Source organism: Cervus canadensis, chromosome 1, assembly GCF_019320065.1.
Source record: "Cervus canadensis isolate Bull #8, Minnesota chromosome 1, ASM1932006v1, whole genome shotgun sequence".
NCBI lineage: Eukaryota > Metazoa > Chordata > Mammalia > Artiodactyla > Cervidae > Cervus > Cervus canadensis.
This window is the reverse complement of record NC_057386.1, coordinates 48,136,027-48,158,952: the sequence shown is the minus strand read 5'-3', so window position 1 is coordinate 48,158,952 and position 22,926 is coordinate 48,136,027. Positions and strand designations below refer to the sequence as shown.

Here is a 22,926-nt window from a genome sequence, read left to right as displayed (position 1 = left end):
CAATTATCATATTCAGGTATTAAGAATTTATGTATTTTCCGAGCACTATTAAGTTTCAGCAGGTTGAGCAATCCTGCCATGTAAAACTATCCACTTAGTCATGATTATGTCCTTTTGAAGCTGAAATTCTGATTGAAAAACATTAGGGTTCGCCAAGAGACTAAAAATCAGAAATACTAATCCAGCGTAAAGTGACACTGCCATTGGTTCTCAAAGGGTTTCTTCTGGAGATTCTCAGAAGACAAGAAAGAACTGGGCTTTATATCAAATCACTGTGTGCCTGCGTGCTAAGTCACTTCAATTGTGTCCAATTCTTTTTGACCCCATGGACTGTAGCCCACCAGGCTCCTCTGTCCATGGGATTCTCCAGGCAAGAATACTGGAGTGGGTTGCTACGCCCTCCTCCAGGGGATCTTCCCAACCCAGGGATCGAACTCATGTCTTTTATGTCTCCTGAATTGGCAGGTGGGTTTCTTTACCACTAGTGCTACCTGGGAGGTCCCATATCAAATCATTAATACTATGCAACTCTTTAAACTCTGATTCATTTTTTTAAAGGCCACACAGTACCACAAAAGCTTTCGTCTTCCTAGCTGAAAATAAGACAAATGTAAAGACTGTTCAAATGTTAAGAGGGAAATAAAATCAGATTTTATTTGAACATGGTAAAACCCTTTATAACCTGACTCTGGTGCTAAAAGGCAGTAATAATAATTAGATTTCACCATCTTCAGAGTTAAAGAATAGTTGGCATCTAAAAAACAGCGAAGGAAGGAGAGGGTGGGATGAACTGAGAGAGTAGCAGTGACATATATACACTACCATGTGTAAAAGAGACAGCTAGTGGGAACTTGCGATATAAGACAGGGAGCTTGGCCTGGAGCTCTGTGCTCTGTGCTGACCTAGATGGGCGGGACAGGGGTGTCGAAAGGAGGCCCGAGAGAGGGGAGATACGTGTGTGTGTGTGTGTGTGTGTGTGTGTGTGTGTGTGTAGCCCCATATATATATATGTATACTTATAGCTGACTGACACTGTTGTACAGTGTCAGTCTGTTGTACACAGAAACGAATACAACATTGTAAAACAATTACTCTCCAATTAAAAATAAACAAAAAATTTAAAAAAAACATATTCTGAAAGTTCCAGTTTCCAACTAATCATGTCCTATGAGAATTCAAGCACTGTCACTTAAGAGACAAAAGAATGAGCCCATATAAATATTAAATACACTGAACAGAGAAAGGGCTATACAACACCATGTGTAAAATAGTAAAGAAAAGCCATATAGTCTAACACCACATTCCAGGAACCCCAATGACTCTGCTACACTCTACACCCCCGTGTTAAACAATAACTTTGATGGCCTCACATTCCCCATGTGCATACAAGCAAGTTAGTCCTCACATCATTTTCAAGTATTACTCTAAATTTTTCATTCATTTAACTACTAAAGAGACCTACTGGCTCTCAAATTATTGTTCTGAAGGCAAATTCAAGCTGAAATATACAGGCGAATTTTCTAATCTGAGATATATTCAACATGCAAATTTAAATTATAAGCTCCAGATTTTCATCAGAAAAAACTCTCATGTTCAATTTCCACCAGATGTGGCAGAAGAGAGACTAGAATAGCACACATAGATTTCCAAATTTCCATAGAAAATAATGCTTGCTGACTTGTAATACATTATACAGGAGACTTAATCTCCTCCCCACTCCCACTCCAGCAAATTCACAGATTTATGGTAAAAGGGAACAAAGTATGGAGTGGCTTAAGTACTCTATTGACTTAGTACAAAAACTGGAAACTCAAACTGTGCATGTACATTGCAACATGTAGACATATCCATCCTAATGAAAATATACATTGCCAGTTATTTTATATCTGGAATGAAATATTTATAGCTTAGTTATCAAGAAATAATACATACATAAGACAGGACTAGGAAGTGGAGAACTGCCATTTGGACTACAAGGAGATCAAACCAGTCAATCCTAAAGGAAATCAACCCTGAATGTTCATTGGAAGGACTGATGCTGATGCTAAAGTTCCATTACTTTGGCCACCTGATGCAAAGAGCCAACTCATGGGAACAGACTCTGACGCTCAGAAAAACTGAACGCAAAAGGAGAAGAGGGCGGCAGAGGATCAGATGGTTAGACAGCATCACCAACTCAATGGATCTGAGTTTGAGCAAACTCTGGGAGATAGTGAAGGACAGGGGAGCCTGGCATGTTGCAGTCCAATGGGCCACAGAGTTGACCATGACTCTCTTTGTGTGGGACACAACTTAGAGACTGAAAAACCACCACCACTGGAGCTGGGCAGGGGGAGGGGTATATTTTTCCAAATCTTTCCCATTTAATTCTTCAAACTTCACCTATAAGATTTGAGGCTTAGGTCAAAGTGTCTAAATAGGGCAAGGCAGACCAAAGTGAATTAGAAAGAGGAACAGACCTTCCTCAAGGACTATATGCCAATGTCAGTTATTCACTTAGCAAACTCTGATGGCAGATTTGGTCTACAAATTTCAACTAGAGATAATCAAATAAATGCTATTAAATGCTTGCATTTCTAAAGAAGAACAATCATCTATGTTTCCTAAATGGAGCTCCTGTGAAGCACTGGCCTAGGAAACAGCAATTGAATGAGGCTTAGAAAGTACATAATAGAACACCGGGTGGAAACTCATACACTGTAAGGCTGACAGGTTATAATCCATACATACAAATACACCTCGGATGAAGAAATTCATGTAGACACACTGGAAATGGCAGAACCAAGATAAGACGGAGCTCCAGACTCCAAAGATGATATTCTTCCACTATATTCCCTAGCCTACTTCTCCAGAGTCAGGCCCAAGGTTCCTAATACCTAGCTCAAACTGTTCACAAAAAAATGAATACATACAAACATGGTGGAAGGAGGAAGGAGCAGGAAGCTGCTCGATTTAAGAAAAAGAAAACCAGTGAAAGACAACAAATCGTATCAGGTTACTTCACTAAACATGTCAGCTAGTGAAGGGCAAGGAAGTAACTTCATTCCCAATTTCTATATATATATTTTTTTCTTTCCTCAAATACATGACAAAAATCAAAACTCAAAAAAAAACAATAGTGGTCTTCATCAATTGCAACATGACTTTGTTGAGCGCCATACCTTTGCAAAGGCTACAAATGCATGCTCAGTAGGAGTATTGTTGACATGGCTGGTCTTTGCTGCATTGATAAAATAGGCTTGCTTCCTACACTGGCTGTATCCTGTTTCTGTATTGATTACATAACACTTCTGCATGTTCTAATATGTAAACATTCTTTAAGCCTAGTGTTTTTTTTATTTTTTTTAGTTCTCCCACTTTATTGCTACCAACCCATCTCCCTCCACCCTCGTGCACACATGCTCAGTCATGTAACCCCACGGACTGCAGCCCGCCAGGCTCCTCTGTCCCTGGACTTTTCCAGGCAAGAATACTGGAGTGGGTTGCCATTTCCTTCTCCACCAATTTCTATATTTTTTATTCCCATGAAATTACTAAGACCACTTAAAAAAAATTTATTTGTTTATTTATTTGGCTGTGCCGGGTCTTAGTTGAGGTATCTGAGATCTTCAATCTTGGTTGCAGAACGGGGATCTTTAGTTGTGGCTTGTGAACTCTTGGTTGCAGCATGTGGGATCTAGTTCCCGGACTAGGGATCCAACCCGGGGCCCTGCACTGGGAGTGTGGAATCTTAGCCACTGGACTACCAGGGAAATCTCTCTGACCACTTTTTGAAATGTACTGTTCCCTGCTTGTGCCCAAAAAATGATGTATGTGTCAATAATTTTAGATTTAATATGTGTAAAATTAAGCATATTGATGAAAAATTGTCTAGTAAATTTTTGCATAGGAAGCATTTAAAAAAAACCTTCATCACTTACTTGATTCATTAATTCAGTCAAACATCTATGAGCTATTGCTTCGTAAGTCCCTACTACAAAAACGTCACACTCCAAAACAAGGAGTGATCCCTTGGCACCCACTTTCATTTTTAATAGATGACAACTATGCTGATTTACACATGATAAAAATAGGATGGAGGCCTTTCCATTCCTCCAGTCTTAGACTGGAAGGAATGGGTTTTGTTTGAATGAGCGGCTATTAAACCAAATGATTCCTAGCACATTTTTTGCCTTCATCAGTGTATACCACAGTTGGGCTGAGCAACAGCTGTTGCCAAAATAGGCCTTATTTCCTCCCAGTGCTGCTTCAAGGTACAGAACATGAAGGTGTAAATACATCTGTCTTCTGCCATTTGCAGTTCTACTGGCCTTGCGAATGTCTTTGAGTAAGACAGATGGTCCCTGACACTGCACAGGCTTTCAGGGATGTATCTTTCCATAAATAAGAGGGCAGATGTGAAGCGTGGTAAGCACACGTCTATCCCCTGAAGGTTTGGGTTGAGGTTCCCATCTAAACTTGGTTATTTAAATATAGGATCCTAAGCAATTCTTGGAAATCTCTATGCTAGAAATGTAGTTTTTAATGTTTATTTTATGCCATTACGGCAAATATCCAGGACATGGAATATATATGTAACTAGATATAATATCAGGTGAATTGGAACTTAATGCCTATAAATGAGTCAGCTCTGTGTTCTCTTTCTACATAATTCATGTCAAATACTTCTGTAAATTTTATTTTTAAATGCTAGAAAACTCATTTCATTGAAGCAAGGTTAGAGTAAATTAGGATTTCCACAATGACCTGGAAAATTAAAAGGCTATTTGCTCATCACTCTGGTGACCTTAATGTGGTAATCAAAATCCTCAGGAAACACAATAAAACTTGATGGAAATAATGCAAGTGTGCTAACTGCAGCTTAAGAACTGGTCACAGTAAAAAAAAAAAAAATTTTTTTAATAAAAATGAAATGACTATAATCTTGAAATCTAATGGGAGAAATATAATGATTCAAATCATTAGATGTGCTTTGGGATGTGCTTCAAATCTCAGCATATGTCAAAAATGGAAATTCAAGGAATACCTTACTCTCCCAAAACAAGTACTACTTTTGGTTAGTCAAAATACATGTAGTCAATGAAATTGCTAAGCGTTGATATAGTAAAACCACAAACTACATTCTGAAAATTCTATGACCAAATAGTATTATAAGAATTATATAGACAAGGACAGGGAAGCCTAGCATGCTGCAGTCCATGGGGTTGCAAAGAGTAAGACACGACTTGAAGACTGAACAACAGCAAAGAATTATAAGTAACGTCACAATAGCAATTTCTGAATACAGTCAACAAACCCTGCAGAAAATGGTTTAAGAGTATTAGGTCTTATAATCTAGCAGTAACCAGCATAAGTTATGAATACTATCATCAAAGTGTTTTTTTTTGTTACTGTAATCTGTGTTAACAGGAAGAGAAAAAAAGAATAGTAGGAGGGGACGGAAAAAAAAGAGAGTGGATGGGGTAATTTACGGAGCACTAAAGCTCTGCCACAAGTAAAGAATTCATTACAGACAATAGACATACAGAAGAAAAAAAACTAATAAAATGAGTTTTTGGTGAATGTATATGTATGTGCGTGTATGTGTATGTATGTGCGTGCGTGTATATGGAGTGAGAAAAGATAAATAAGGCAAATTTGTTAAACTGTTAACATTTGGAAAATCTGGGCATGCAGCAATTCCCTTTTTTATTAAATTAATTTATTTATTTTAATTGGAGGGTAATTCCTTTACAATATCGTGGTGGTTTTTGCCATACATCGACATGAATCATCCACGGGTGCATATGTGACCCTCCAACCTGAACCCCCGTCCCACATCCATCCCCAGGAATTCCTTTTACTGGTCTAATAACATTTTTTTGTTTCCAGTAAGTCTAAATGAATCTCTATCAAAATTCTGGAAATTAAAATCCAAGTACTCATTGTGAGGCAAATATTAATTTTTCTCTCTAAACACTTTAAGAAAGGACACGCCAAAAAGAATTTTAAAATTTGGCAAAAATAAAAGGGTTTAAGAACTGAGATAAAAACCCACCAAAAAATGATACATGTATTGTAAACTAATATTAATTTCAAAGCACACAATTAAAATTCCTGCCACTTAATTCATTAATAAATAATTATTAAATTATCTAGGATACAAGGAACATAATACACATGCTCTAAAAAATCTAGGAACTGTGACCAAGTTTTTAAAAAGAAAAGGAAATATAAAAGTTATCTAAGTTCACACAGTATGGTAGCTTAGGAAGAGACTAGATGATTAATAGTTTCTACCCATCTAAGGACAGACAGAAAGAATAGCAAGAGAGAGAGTAAAAGAGGTGTGATGGAGTTTATCTTTTTATCATGGAAAGTTTCAAAGATCTGCAAAACTAAACTCACTTTCTAAGAGAGTGTTAGTCACTTAGTCATAACCAACTCTATGAGACCCAAGAGACTATAGCCCACCAGGCTCCTCTGTCCATGGAATTCTCCAGGCAAGAATACTGGTGTGGGTAGCCATTCCCTTCTCCCGGGGATCTTCCTGACCCAGGGATCAAACTTGGGTCTCCTGTACTGCAGGTGGATTCTTTATCATCTCAGCCACCAGGGAAGATCCCAGAAAACTCACTTTCTAATCCTCCCCACAAATACTTTGAATTCAATTCTACCATCACACAATTGCAGGCACAGAACTTCAGTCACTATCTTAGAAATAAAATTAAAATCACAAGGAACAATTTTGAGTGTTCTTTCACTTATATTCAGGAAAGACAGACCAAAAAAGGTACAATTATGTACTGACGTCTGTGAATGAAAAAATACTAAGATTATGATTCAAGATTGAGTCCCATTTTTATTTGAAACATGCCAGGATGGCCGAGTGGTCTGAGGCGCCAGACTCAAGTTTCTACTTCCCATTTTTATTTGATTCTATATCCCAGAAATGTATCATTATCCAAAGAAAAAAGCCAGCTACCTGTAAATATAAGTTCATAACCCCTTTACTATTCATAGCCACTCTTATTTATTTTAAAATAAAGAAACTAAAAGAGGAAAGGGAAGTAAAAATTCTACTTAAACTACTACCAAAGGGTTAAAAAGCTAATATCAATTTTTAAAAACACAGCCAAATGATTTGTATCACAAGATGTCAGATTTTGGAGTGAGGTTTGCTGTTTCCCAGCTTCTTTTTTTTCCCCCCTTAATACAACACAACCTCAATTTCTATATTCAAAATAGGATCACTTTATAGGAAAACACCACTCCACTAGACAGAGGGTCAATTTCAGTGTCACAGTGAAATCTGGAGCTCAAAGGCCTGGTCCCTGAGAATAAGTCTTTCTTCTTACAAAAGTATCTCATGTCAGCACTTTACCACCGAGCACAACAATAATGACAGATCATTATATGTAAATGGTACCTCAATATAGATGTTTTTTCAAAGTATCAGAAGCATGGTAGTCATATTAAGTTCTCTCTCCTTAGTCAAAATTTGGGGGCCATTATAAATCCAGATCATGTCCACAAAAATCAAGAAAATGAAACTGTACTACTTTTGGACAAAGCCACAAGGCAGGAACTACAAGATTGAGTAGATGGATCTGGTTTTCATTAGCCAATACTAGTTTTCACAACTTGTCACTGCTTTGTTTTTTTCTACGACTGTGTGTGTGCATGCTTGTGCATGAACATGTTTGCGCATGTTCTATACTTTGTACTTAATCAGCTGCCATTAAGTCTCATGTGGGCTGGGAATGAAGAACATAATCAAAACCACCCAAAGAAAAAGTATGCTTTATTTTTATGTGTTTAATCCTCTAAAATAGCTATTAAAAAAGTATCAAGCCTGAGGCCTTACCCTGTTCGTTTGGTGATGGTACCAAGTGTCATTGGCTGTTTGATTTGGGCGAGAGGCATCAACACCATCAGGCTGGGGAGAGGAGAGAGGCGAGGGTTGCCGGGGTTGTTGTTGGCAAAATTATTGTAGGAGTCTTGGCTGTTGAGCTTCCCTATAAAGAGAAAAAAGAAAAGAAAAGCATCACCAGGAGAAATGTCCTTCTCTGACAGGGTTTGCACTGGCTCCACTAATCTTTTAAGAAAGTTATCAAAGGCAGACAAGCTTCTAAAAGAATCATGACTCTATAGAAGGGGGGAAGAAAAACAAAGGACTCTGGTAATACCAAACAAGACTTGACTATGAACAGAGACTTTAGTCTTTGAGGATGGAGGCTTGAAGGATACAGAATTGGATAGATGTTAAATGGTTATACAAATAATTGGTATAAAACTGAATTTTATGGTGCTACAAAGAAATAGAGGATAATAAGAGAGAAAAAAATGAAAAGGTCTAAATTAGTCTAAAGGAAGCATGGAACATTTCCTTAAACAAGCTTGGGAGTAAGAAGAAAATATTCCAGCCATGGCAACCTATAAAGCCTCAGAGGGCAGAAGAAACATGAGTCACAAGGATATATATCCACAGAGAACAGCATGAGAGACACAGGATGAAACTGACCAAAATCAACAGGCAAAAATATTGCCTTCCTCCCAAAATGTACCACTATGCACCATAAAATTAAAAATCATGAATCAACCCTTTATTTTATGACTGCATTAATATAAAAAAATAAAAAGAATTATGGCTCATTAACAACCAGGAAAAACAAACTGAAGTAAAATCTGATCTGCATAGAGAAAAATTAGTCTCATCTCACCAATAAGCAAAATTCCTCTCAGGTACTTACTTTTTTTCCCATTCCGTAGCTCTGCATTTTCCAGAATGTTCTATAAATGAAGGATGTACCGTACTGAGTCTTACTTCTTTCACTTAGCAATAAGCATCTGAGATTCAACCACTCTACATTTTCCTACAGGTATCAATTCTTTTCTTTTTATTCCCAAATATAATCTCATTGTATGGAAGTACTACAGTTTGTTTACCCAGTCATTGGCAAAAGGACATTTGTTTCCAGCTTTTGGTTATTACAAATAAAGCTGTCATAAACATTTCTGCACAAGTTTTTGTATGAATGTAAATTTTTTTACCGTCAAAAGAGAAAAGGAAAGATACACCAATTTGAATGCAGAGTTCCAAACAACACCAAGAAGAGATAAGAAAGCCTTCCTCAGTGATCAATGCAAAGAAATAGAGGAAAACAACAGAATGGGAAAGACTAGAGATCTCTTCAAGAATTAGAGATACCAAGGGAACATTTCATGCAAAGATGGGTTCGATAAAGGACAGAAATGGTACGGACCTAACAGAAGCAGAAGATATTAAGAAGAGGTGGCAAGAACACACAGAAGAACTATACAAAAAAGATCTTCATGACCCAGATAATCACAATGGTGCGATCACTCACCAATAGCAAGACATCCTAGAATGTGAAGTCAAGTGGTCCTTAGGAAGCATCACTATGAACAAAGCTAGTGGAAGTGATGGAATTCCAGTTAAGCTATTTCAAATCCTAAAAGATGATGCTGTGAAAGTGCTGCACTCAATATGCCAGCAAATTTGGAAAACTCAGCATTGACCACAGGACTGGAAAAGGTCAGTTTTCATTCCAATCCCAAGGAAAGGCAATGCCAAAGAATGCTCAAACTATCACACAATTGCACTCATCTCACACACTAGTAACATAAATCTCAAAATTCTCCAAGCCAGGCTTTAACAACACGTGAAACATGAACTTCCAGATGTTCAAGCTGGTTTTAGAAAAGGCAGAGGAACCAGATATCAAATTGCCAACATCCGCTGGATCATCAAAAAAGCAAAAGAGTTCCAGAAAAACATCTATTTCTGCTTTATTGACTAGGCCAAAGCCTTTGACTACATGGGTCACAATAAACTGTGGAAAATTCTGAAAGAAATGGGAATACCAGACCACCTGACCTGCCTCTTGAGAAACCTGTATGCAGGTCAGGAAGCAACAGTTAAAACTGGACGTGGAACAACAGACTGGTTCCAAATAGGAAAAGGAGAACATCAAGGCTGTATATTGTCACCCTGCTTATTTAATTTATATGCAGAGTACATGATGAGAAACGCTGGGCTGGATGAAGCACAAGCTGGAATCAAGACTGCTGGGAGAAATATCAACAACCTCAGGTATGCAGATGACACCACCCTTATGGCAGAAAGTGAAGAACTAAAGAGCCTCTTGATGAAAGTGAGAGAGGAGAGCGAAAAAGTTGGCTTAAAGCTTAACATTCAGAAAACTAAGATCATGGCATCCAGTCCCATCACTTCATGGCAAACAGATGGAGAAACAGTGGAAACTGTGGCAGACTTTATTTTGGGGGGCTCCAAAATCACTGCAGATGGTGACTGCAGCCATGAAATAAAAAGACGCTTACTCCTTGGAAGAAAAGTTATGACCAACCTAGACAGCATATTAAAAAACAGAGACATTACTTTGCCAACAAAGGTCCGTCCGGTCAAGGCTATGGTTTTTCCAGTAGTGAGAGTTGTACTATAAAGAAAGCTGAGCGCCGAAGAACTGATCCTTTTGAACTGTGGTGTTGGAGAAGACTCTTGAGAATCCTGTGGACTGCAAGAAGCTCAAACCAGTCAATACTAAAGGAAATCAGTCTTGAATGTTCACGGGAAGGACTGATGTTGAAGCTGAAACTCCAATCCTTTGGCCACGTGATGCGAAGAGTTCACTCATTTGAAAAGACCTTGATGCTGGGAAAGATTGAAGGCGAGAGGAGAAGGGGACGACAGAGGATGAGATGGTTGAATGGCATCACCAACTCAATGGGCAGGAGTTTGAGTAAACTCTGGGAGTTGGTGATGGACAGGGAGGCCTGGCGTGCTGCAGTCCATGGGGTCACAAAGAGTCGGACATGACTGAGCGACTGAAGTTTTTTAAAATATATATCTAGGAATGGAGTTGCTGATCTTAGAACATGAATGTTTGCATGGAGATAATAACTGTATTTTTAAGGTTATGAGAAAATGCTAAACAGTTTGACAAAGGAGATGACCCATTTCACATTCCCACCAGCAAAATATGACACTTCCAGTTCTTCTGTAACCACAGTAGAATTTGGTGTTGTCACTCATTTTGATTTCAGCTATTCTGGCCAAATATGCTTAGGTTGCTGTTGTTGTGGTTCATGAACTTATTTGTCATCCATTTATTTTCTTTGGTAAAATACCTATGTAAAGCTCTTGCCAATTTTAAGAACTGGGTTAGTATTTTTGCTGAAATATAATTCATAAACATAAGATTCATCCTTTTGAAGTATACAGTTCTATGGTGTTTGGTATATTCTACAGAATGATACTAGGATCGCTATCGCTATTTCAGAACATTTTCATCACCAAAAAAGAAAGTCCATACCCTTAGCAGTCACTCTTCTTTTTCCCTACCCATCAGCTTTTGACACAGAAATCTGTCCAGTTTGTATGTATTTGTCTACTCTGGATAGTTCACATAAAGGGAACCATACAGTGTGGCCTTTTGTGAGTGCTTTTTTCACTTTTGTTTCCAAAGTTTATCCACGTTGTACCATGTGTCCACAGTTCATTCCTTTTAATGGCTGAATAATATTGCCCTGTATGGATATACCACATTTATACCAGCTGATGAATATTTGGGTTGTTCTAACAGGATACTATGAATAACGCTTCTATGAACATTAGTACATGGGTATATTTATGTGGACTTGGGCTTTCAATTTTCTTGGGTACTTATGACTAGGAGTGGGACAGTTAGGTCTACATTGAACCTTTTGAGGAACTGATAAACTAAAGCTACACCAGTGTATAAGGGCCCCAAATTTTCAACCACCTCAACACCACTTGTTATAGTCTATCATTTTTATTTTATCCATCCTAGTGGGTGTGAAGAGGTATCTCATTGTAGTTTTGATTTGTGTTTTTTAAATATCTTTTTCATGTGTATTTTAGTTAATTTATATACCTTCTTGGAGAAATGTCTATTCAAAACACTTGCCCAAAATTGAGTTGTCTTTTTATCGTTCAGTCATAAATAAGAGTTAAGCATATTCTCAGAATGTAAATCCCTTAGCAAAAACAAGATTTATAAATATTTTCTCCCTTTCCTATGTCATCTTTTCGCTTTCTTCATGGTATGCTTTGAAACATAAAAGTTCTTAACTTTGATGAAGTGTAATTTATCTATATTTTCTTTAGTTGCTTATACTTTTGCTGTCATACCAAAACAAACATTACCCAGTCCAAATATACAAAGATTTATAGCTATGTTTTCTGCAAAGAGTTTTATATTTTTAGCTGTAACATTTAGGTCTCTGACTAATTTTGAATTAATTTTTATAAATCATGTGAGGTAGGGGTTCAACTTCACTTCTTTTGAATGCTGAACATCCACTTGTTCCAGCATCATTTATTGAAAAGATATTCTTTCCCAACCCAGAGGATTATCCTGGCACCCCTGCTGAAAATCAAATGACTATAAAAATGAAAGAAATTATTTATGGATCTTATTCTCAAATTTTAAAAGTTCTTTATATATTCTGGATACAAACCTTTTATTAGATACGATTTTCAAGTATTTTCTTACCCTGTTCTGACTTGTCTTTTTGTTCTCTTACAGATCTTTTAACAAGCGGAATTTTTTTTTTTTTAATAAATTCCACTTCATGAATTTGTTTTGTACATAGAAATTCAACCTAAAAATGTTTTAATTTTTATATTTTACTCTTACAAAAATATAATAGGACTTCCCTGGAGGCTCAGTGGAAAGAATCTGCCTGCCAATGCAGGAGACACAGGTTCGATCCCTGATCCGGGAGGATCACACATACCACAGAGCAATTAAGCCCCATGTGTCACAACTATTGATCATGCGCTCTGGAGCCCACATGGCACAAGCCTGCGCGTGCTAGAGCCCGTGGTCCACAAGAAGAGCAGCCACTGAGATGGAAACCCACGCACTGCAACTGGAGAGCAGCCCCCACTTGCCACAACTAGAGGAAAGCCCATGCAGCAACAGAGACCCACCACAGCCAAAAATAAATAACTTAAAGAAACATATGTATTTCTTTATGATTCATAGTATTTATATTATATGATATAGCTAACTTTATTGTAAGGTAGAAAATATGATTTTTTAAACAGAATAATGAAATGAAACAAATGAAAGGAAATGAAACAAAATCTCTGAAGTTTAACTGACATTTACTACAACCTTACAAATATGCATTTCAATTTCTTTTGTTTCTTTCTTTAACCAGCATCCTCAAAATAGTACCGGCAATGTCTATTACTTCAATACTGAGATACTTTTAAGTCTGAGGCAAGGCGGGATTCATGATCTCTCATTTTTCCATTCAACTGATATCCTGGCCTAAAGACAAATTGAGCAAAATTTTGTTGAGCTGGTATGTTATACCAATGTGTTCTGCTATCTGAAAAGAAAAATAAAATATACATAGTCACCAATAAGAGACGAGAATATCAGAAGGGAACATGCTACACTGCAGAGCAGAAGCACCCATTTGGGCATTTATTATTTCTATATTATTTGGTGTCACCACCCTGTAATCCTACTGCTACAAAATTCAAATAAGCTACAAATCTCCCAGAGAGAAGAGTATGAAATGTAAAGGCAGACGTTAGGGTAACATGAGCAACATCCTCTTCAAGATACAAGCCACATGGAATTAGAAAATTTAGATCAGTGTGTTTGTTTTTCTGATTTCTGTAATGCTTTGAAATTCTGCCATATCAGGATGGTTTCTAAAATAGCCATTACATAAATCCTTGCCTAAATACAGACACACAGAACTCAGTGAAGAAAATACTTTAACTTTCAAAACTCCAAAAACCCTTGTTCCAAGAAACCTTTTCCCAAGAAAGAATAAGGATTGTGAAGTATCTCTGTCACAGCAAATAACTGTTTTTCACAGGGACTTAAGATAGGAAAAAATAGTAACATCAGGTTGAGTTGTTTTTGTTTCTAAGACAGTCAGTGGTCTGTTACAAATCTTTGATGGATCATCATATCCAACAAAACTTTCTGCTTCTACCTATATTTTGTCATTATCTGCAAAAATGCCAGCTCACATTTTGATAGAGATTGCACTGACTCTGTTGATCAGTATAGGAAGTATTGCCATCTTAAGCATATTAAGTCTTTCAAGCCAAGAACATGGGATGTCTTCTCATTTACGCAGGTATCCTTTAATTTCTTTGAATACTGTTTGGAGCTGAAATCAGGCTACATACAACATGAAATACGTCACAAGCTAATGAAATTCAAGGCCTATGTTTAACACACACATTTCACAACAGCAGTCAAATATTTGTTGAGTGCCTCAGCTGAAGATAACATGCTCTGAGGACTGCATTCTTTGTTGCTGCAAAGCTTACAGTCTAATATGCATGAAACAGGAATAATTAAGTGCTAATTGCCTAGTACTAAAGATAAGTACACATGGGATCAATTATTTGGAGAAGATATCACGGAGCAGATGGGACATGACCTAGGCTATGAAAGATGGATAAAATATGGGTATGAACAGGAGAGAAGAAATATTCTGAGGATGAAGGATAACATGAAGAGCAGAGACTGCAAAGTGATGCCACAGGTGTGAGCAACAGTACGAAATCTCTTAACTAGAGGAAAGAATTATAAAGGAAAGCAATGGGAAGAAAATATATTTCAGTCTTAAAAGAAATACTTCAATCGAGGTGGAAATACCTAAAGTTAGGTACCTAAATTGTTCAGCAAGGGAAAAGCACGGATTTTGAGAACACTGAACTTAAGACGAGATACAATGAGAAGTCTAGAAAAGTGAAGCTTTTCACTGAGAAGCTCCAAATCTTGCAGTTTAGTTACCCTTGACTTAAAATCCTTCACTGGCCCACCAGGATAAAAACAACCTCAACGTACATCACACCTATCCTTCTCAGTCTTCTGGGACACCCAAGTATTTATGAGTTTTTATTCTTGGTGTCTATATTCATGATGGAGCCTCTGAAACCCAGTGTATCTGAAAGAGTAAGCTGGGTAGATTTTATGTTCTTAAGAACAGGGGCAGTGTCTGACTTATGTTTAATTATGTGGCAAGTAATTTATTTAAAATAGCTTTAATGAAAGAATAAATGTGTTCAACAATGCCAAGGTTCAGAAAGGCAAACTCAGAGAGAAAGCTGCTAACTCTGGTAATCTTCTATTGAAGACAAAGAGCTTCCCTGGTGGCTCAGTCGGTAAAGAATCTGCCTGCATTGCAGGAGACCTGGGTTTGATCCCTGGGTTGGGAAGATCCCCTGGAGGAAGGCATGGCAACCCACTCTGCTATTTTTGCCTGGAGAATCCACATGGACAGAGGAGCCTGGCGGGCCACAGTTCATGAAGTTGCAAAGTCGGACATGACTGAGTGACCAAGCACAGCATGGCAATCTTCAGTAGGGTAGCTTCACTAAAGAGGCGAAAAATCAGACTTGTTGTTGTTGTTGGAAAGGGATAAACAATGGGTACACTGACAGGAAATGATCACGGTAATGGATACAGAAAACAGACTTAAGGACTTTGAGGCTAAAAAGACATTAACAAGATGAGATAATGTACCAGGCAAAGGACTCATTCAACATTCATTCTTTCAGTTCACACTTTTGGAGCCTTATTGGTAGGAGGCCCTGTTCTATGCCTGGCTGAACAAATCCCAGGACTCCTAAAATTCATAACATAATAAGATAGAAAGACTTTGAAGAATTTAAAGGGAGTAAGCATGCTATGAGAGACATCCTCAAAATGTCCCAGGAAAAAAAGGAAGGAGATATCTTTATTATTGTTGTTTTAAATGGAAAATATTCAAATTTTGAGTACAGAGGCAGGAACTTGTATCTTCCCATCTTTCGTTTCCAACTAGAAAATAATGGATGAGAGATGTGTGAATAATTAATTCAGGAATTAGTAAAATGAAGGAACTCACATAGACAAAAAATCTCATCAACTCACATGTAATGATTTATACATAAAAATATACCAAATTTTAAAATGAAAGTTCATATTGAATCAAATACACAAAAATAGTATAATGATCCTTTCTTCCCCTTTCAATTGCTCAAAGTCTTTATTTAAAGATGATTCTGTCACTTCCTTGTGTCATGGATTTTCTTGGAAAATGCAGCTTGAATCTAACAAACCTCCAGATTTATCCTCCACAAAACCTGAAGACTCCTCCAGAGTAGTATCAGCATCTTACTAACTGTTGACATCTCAACAGATGTTTGCTGAATGAAGGAAGGAAATATATTTTTTCTCATATCCAGGAAGTACAGGAAAATACAACCCTATGACCTATAGGAAAAAAAATTAATTTTGGAGGGGACCCAAAGTACTTCAGAAGAGAGCGAGGTGCTGGAATCTACGGCTTTCACTACTCGCCTGAGTCTCAGGTTGACTCGACCAGGAGCATGGGTTTGGTAATTTTAAGAATAGCTCTTCAGCCACTCCCTTACGGTTACATCAAGCCTAAACTTCCGAGCCAGGATTTTTCATTAAGCCTGAGACTTCTTACTCTAATGAGGTTCAGTAGAAGAAACTCATAGTATCCTAAACCTTGGACGTGGCTTAAGTGTGCCCCTCCATCCAATGCTTCAGTTTCCCTTTGGACAGAGAGGGAGAGCGGTGCCCCTTGCTTTATTTCACCTTCTGAGCACACATATGATAGTAACCATGAAATTTAAAATGCCTGAGATCAGTGAAGAGTCACTATGTCAATTCTAAATGTCACCTTCACCAACCATACTTTACTATGTATAATGAAAATAGTAGAGGTTGTTTAACTGCAGCTTCAATAGTAGGCTTCATAAAACCTTAAAATACATATAATATTTCACACACCATTCTACTTACAAACCCCAGCTGGGATAAGACCTGTAAGTGACAAATGCCATGAGAATGGATATTCTCACAGTATTTCTGGCACATCCAAACAGAGGAAGTCCCAAAAATCTCATGAGAAAATAAGCTCTTCTAAAACTCTCATCCCAGTTTTTTGGGCTTACTCTATATAGATAAACTTCCATAAGCCTTCAGGCTTTTGGGTCTTTAACCAAATCCACCAGAGCTTTGATCCTTTAGAGGTTTACCAGTCCCCAAGATAGACGGCGTTCTCTTGGGGGAAAAAAAAAATCCCAAGTTCCAATAAAGTGGTTTTCTCAAAGCAGGAATTCTACTTGTGAACAGAAAATCATTTAAAAATCAGAAGGTTCAAAACATCCTTTGATGTTTAAAGCAATGATATTCTGTTTTCAGTTGTTTATTTGTTTATGGTTATTATTGTTTTTAACGTTACAAAGTCCTAAGCCAGAACAGTTCACATTGGGGTTTCACTACTGACTTTCTGTATATCCTTGTACAAGTTGGCGTTTTTGAAAACGGAATTATGAAAACAACCTTGTGGGCTCTTTTCTTCCTCCCGTTCTGCCTTCTGGATGAAGAATACCTGCAAGTACTTTGGGAAAGGAACTCTCAGGCTCCTCATGAATACACAGCACCACCGTCCGTGTGTGAGGTGGACAGGGTGTGATCTCTGTTTACTAAAAAATGCTGCTAACTTCAAAACGCCACCTTATCATGTGTGCGTGGTCCCAAAATATGTTTTCCCACACACTCTACACTGTAAAATCACAGGGGAAAAATGGATGAAGTTGAGGATAAAAGTAAAGACAGAAAATAACAATGGTCTTTGTTGCTACACTGGAGCGGCTGCCTGTCAGGTCAGCTTTGAGGAGGTATATTCCCAAACCAGTCATCATTAACAGACTCGTTTCCACAGGAAAAAAAAAAAGACAGAGTCTGAAAACTCCGGACAAAAGAAATCCCTGCAGACAAAGTAAAAACAAATTAAAAGACCCATTATAAAACACAGATGCTACAAGGAAAATAAACTTTCCAAGATTTACTGGGCTTTGACAAACTTGAACATTTGTGGAAAAGACATCAGCAACAACTCCCAGGTATGCGGCTGCGAAGCTGGACTCCCTTCTGTTTTATCTTTACCCTCCCTGCACAAGCTGCCAGGTTGGTATTCTTAGCTTCTGAACGCAGTGATGTGAGAACATGTGAATGTGGCAAACTGCCAGCCACAAGAAATCTCTAAAGCCAGCAAGAGCTGAAATTATTGACCATCTCAGATTATGTTAAATATTAAAGTTAATACCAGGGTATCTGTGTGTACCCATGTATTTCTTCTTAAATGCAAACCAGAAGAGGAAAAATAAGACATAGATGCAATTACAGGCTTCCTTCCCATCCTTTAAAAAAAATTTCCCTATCCTACCATGCTGTGAATAAGAGCAGTTAAAATAACATTATGCAATCAGGGGATCAGAGCTGTAGATAAGAAAGTACCTGAAAACAGTATCACATCAGTGAGAAAGAGAAAACTTTTTGTTTCCGGTTTCTAGAGGCACAAGCTACAGATTATTGCTAATGAGGCTCCGAGGAAGATTCTAGGAACAGGAGGCGTAAGAAACTAAGAACTATAATGGAAACAAGTGGACCAAATGGAGAGGGGGGAGGATAAAGAAGCACTGTCTTTTGTTGTCATTGGGGAGGCAGGGATAAATATAAAAATGGCAGAGGTTCATGTGGGAAAAAGCAAAAGGACACTAGGCGGAGTTGACGATGCCCTGGGGAAGCGCACGGCTTTTAGGAGGTCTGCATTATCCTCTCACTTTTTGACCCTTACCATGGACACACTCTTATCTCCTTTAGGCACTCCATTTTTCTGAAGCTTTACAACACAAACATATACAAAATGGGACTCCGACAAGAGTTTCAAATTCCGTTCTCATCACCCTTTCACAGGACCCACTCGTTCTGGGATACAAGCCTCCCAATCAGCATCCTTGGTCCCTGATATTTTAAACTCTCACGCTGTGAAACCAGCGTAATGAGGCATACTGAGAACCAATGGGTATGTGACAGGCTGCCAATCCTGGAAGACAATTCTACAGGAAGAACCCTATTACCAAACATGCCATTACTGTCCTCCTTCCAACAACGTCCTTGCTCTAAGACCTCACGAAGATAGATGATTCACACTCAACATCACGTCTTTCCAAAATAAAAACTGGCAGTAAGTTCATATGGGGCCTGTTTTTTGGTGCTTTGGCTTTCCACAGAAGACCAAGACGCCCAGTCTGCTTTTAATATCCTGCTGTGGAATCGACAGGGATAAAAATCCAAAATATACCAATGAGTTTAACCAAGTTAACTCTGTAGTTGAAAAGCTCCTATCTTCTTGACTCTGTCAAAGGGAGTACAATGGTAGCTTGTTTTGAAACAATCACTGGAAATCTAGGCTCTGAAAAGTTAAAAACACTACTGAGCTCTGGCTTGCCATCTAATTTAACATTAAAGCTTTCTCAGCTAAACACTCGATAATTATTTAATCAAAACCAAATAAAGTCCTTTCTGAATATATAAAAAGTATCCTGTGCAAATGGGAATTTCCTGACTGTGGGTTGCTTGGGGTTGACATAAGAGTGTCTATTTCTCTTTTTCTTTCTCTCTCTCTCTTTTTTTCCCCTTTCCTAGATGAGAATGACAAGCTTCCCAGCTGCAGTTCCAGGACTTTCACCTCCTTTTTGACCTTTTCTCAGGCGTATTCCAGTATAATCTGTAATCTACTCAAGTAGGAAGAGGAAACAGCAGCGCCCTGGTGAGAAACAGTGCCTTCTGACCCACATACCAAACTGGGCGGAAGCAATGCTTGTTCACAGGAGCCAAGGCGAGCAGAACACACACAATTAAGAGAAAATGAATAATGCATCCATATTTTTTAAAAGACTGTTAACAGAACAAGCAAACAGCTTTGGTGACAAAGTGCAAGATAGGAAGTATCCAAGGCCAATTCTGATTAGGTACTGACTTGCTCTCCCTGTAACTTTTTTGGAGAGTAATAGGTGGGGAAGCAAAGATACTGTAAAAACATTTATGCATTTCAAGCAAAAACACTTGTTGCTTTTTCAAGTAGCCAGTTCACAGGACAAGAGACATAACTATAGGTACTTTGGGAAGGGGCAGGAGGGTAGAAAATAGAATACCCCACAAAATTGACTTGAAAAAAGAATCCAATTTTTTTTTTTTTTTTTTGCAAGATGGTGATCGAGGTTTTTAATGATATTGTCATCACTCTTCCCATCACATACAAAGGAGCTGCATGGAACTTCGCACTAGTGCTTATTAAATGTCAGTAGAATTAAAACTTCACATTCTGGAGAATTAAAACTGCACTAATTATTAAATAGTTATCAAGGTATAAATTTACAAATAATCAAATATACAATTTGCCAGGTGGTTTCCTTTTCCAGTCTGAATACTTTTTCATCAGTTAATTATTACCTTAATGTGTTCACAACTGTTACATGTAAATGTGTTTTTCTTTCCTTAAATCTAAAACTCATTAAATTTAGAAAATGTATATGTAAAAATTAAAAGTCAAAAGGAACTGTTGCTAAAACTATATGTAGAACAAGATCAGTCTACACTACTCTTAAAAGATACAAAAGCTGTCTGAGAACAAGGAGCCTTGGAATGCAAAAATAAGCCTAGAAAGGGAGATGAGATCAAGAGTTAGAAACAACATTCATAAAAATACAAATGTGGGGAAATAGAAATATTTCCAGAAATTTTCAGAGATAAAATGTGTATGGGGATAGGCAATTAAATATATTGTGTGAACATGTTTTGTCTACATTTCCTTTCCACTCTATTTCTGGCACAATCTGTTCACAGGGCCAACCCAAATTTACAAAATGAATTTTTAAAATCTTTCCCCATAATTAGGAAGTTCATTACCTTAGTTTATTATTCTTACAGCATTCTAAGATTTGAGATGAAGAAAATTTGTAAGAGCTGGTTCTCTTAGTATTTTAGAAGTTTCAGCAATTATTAATTCATTTTAAATATTAGGATAGTAGTTTACCACTCTTTCAACAATGAAAAATCTAAACAGTAAATGGACTATACTTAACACTAAATGGACAATACTTAACACTAGAGGGAACAAGGCAAACTCTTTGTAGAAATAAGAAGAATAAAAGAAAAAGATTTGGGGACTTTTGCTTTAAGATTCACCTTATTCCTAAATCTAACAAATTTAAGCAACCTCAAAATTTCCCAGTCTTCTGAACTGAGCTTAAGCAGAGTTTTGGGAATAAGTGCTTAGAAGTGAAGACTTTTAATAAACTTAGTGAAAAAAATCCCCAGAACTAAAAACCCCATAATCTGACATCACTTAAACCAAATTTGGGATTACATGAGTTCTCCAAAGTATAAATAAATCCTCATTGAAATGCTTTTTAAAAATATACTATACCCATATCTCTCATACTTAAATATCTTGCAATGAATTCTGTATCATGTCAACAGAGCAAACAGAAGCACTTAACTGATAAAGGAAAAAATCTTACAGAAACTTACCGGCATCATTCAGTAAATATAATGTTATTATTTAAACTGAACATATAAGATGTGGAAGAATGGGAATTGGAAGGAAATAAAAACAAACACTGTAATAAGATAAAATACTGAATAAATTGCCAGATTTAAGGTGTAATGTTCTTAGACTCGGAGGACTCAAAATAAGTAAACATTTGCAGAACTGGTCTTTTTTCCAGTACATTAAACACCGTATACTGAAGGAAGAACTAAAGATTAAAATCCAAGTATTTTCTGCTGAACAACAACTATCGTAGTACACTGGGAGCAACTTTCCTAATAATCAAAAAGACATAATTCAAAATAGCAATAGCAAAGATGCTCCCCACAACCTCCTTCTCGCTCCCCTACCCCCACTCCATAGAAGCCTTCCTTCTTTTAACTCATGACCATTAAGGATATTTTCTGGCTCTACTTCAGCATCATGACTCAGGTCATGAGAAGTGTCAAAGATGCATTTCCTTCAGATGGGAAAGAGCAACAGATTTTAACAACCATACAAAGATGGGAGTACTGTGCAAAAGAGCCAAATCAGCATTTTTGACAGAAGGGAAGATAAAACCTTTTATACTCACATATATTTTATTTCCAGTTTAAAAACACTTAAATAGCATTCTATCTAAAATATGCTTACATGTTCTGCTCAAGAAGAAAACAGGAAACCCATACTCAATTTAGCTGCCTAAATTATCAACAATGTGTGAGAGAGAACTGTTCACCAATCAAAAAAGAAAAAGAAGTAAGTCCAAGTATACCTTAGGAACATTAATAAACAGTTCAAGTTTTTGTCTTCTACATGTATTTCTCCAAAAGCAAAAACCATGAATTTACCTGTCTATATTAAAAACTACTTTTGATAGAAAGTCCTTGATGGAGAAAATCACAAAGAAGAGTGACACCTGACCCTACCTGGGCACCTGATAACGAAGACTCTATCACCTTCCTTGTATCTCTGCTGCCTTAGCAGAAACGCTTTTTCTTAATCAGCTGGATTGCTGCCAGAAAACCATATTCAATTAACAGTACTGTCGCTTTATATTTTCTTTCATCCATGATTTTATCAAAGTGTACATGCTTTAATCCACTCCAAATTAGACAGGAGTGAAATATTATTGAACGTTTGTTAATTCCTGACCAGGAAAGATTCTCAGCACTGAAAAGAGAATGGCCTGTCTCGTCTGAAGCTGCCAACAATGGCAATGCCCATACTAACTCCACTCTAGCCATTCTGAAACAGCTTCACTCTTGGGCTTCATTCTAGCTTCAATATTCTCACCTGCAAAAACACATCATCCAATGTTAATAACTCTTTCAATGAACCTTAAATCCCTTTCCTTTTCTCATCCTTCTCCAAATTCTAAATGTCATTTTATGCTAAGAACCATTATAGTTTCTATTTCTCAACAGAAACCATTATGGTTTCTATTTCTGTGTAACCCCGGCACAGCGCCGACCCCACTCACCGTCTCCTTCTGCAGTTTGCAAACTT

At 37.4% G+C, this 22,926-nt stretch overlaps 1 protein-coding gene across 1 annotated transcript in view; it reads right to left on the bottom strand.

Annotated features, from left to right (window-relative positions):
• Positions 1-22,926, bottom strand: part of BCAS3 (BCAS3 microtubule associated cell migration factor) — a 578,882-nt gene that overhangs the window by 330,395 nt on the left and 225,561 nt on the right. Inside the window, exon 17 of the mRNA XM_043460326.1 lies at positions 7,847-7,997. Within this exon, the coding sequence (XP_043316261.1) occupies positions 7,847-7,997 (151 nt within the window). The remainder of the gene's footprint in view (positions 1-7,846; positions 7,998-22,926) is intronic.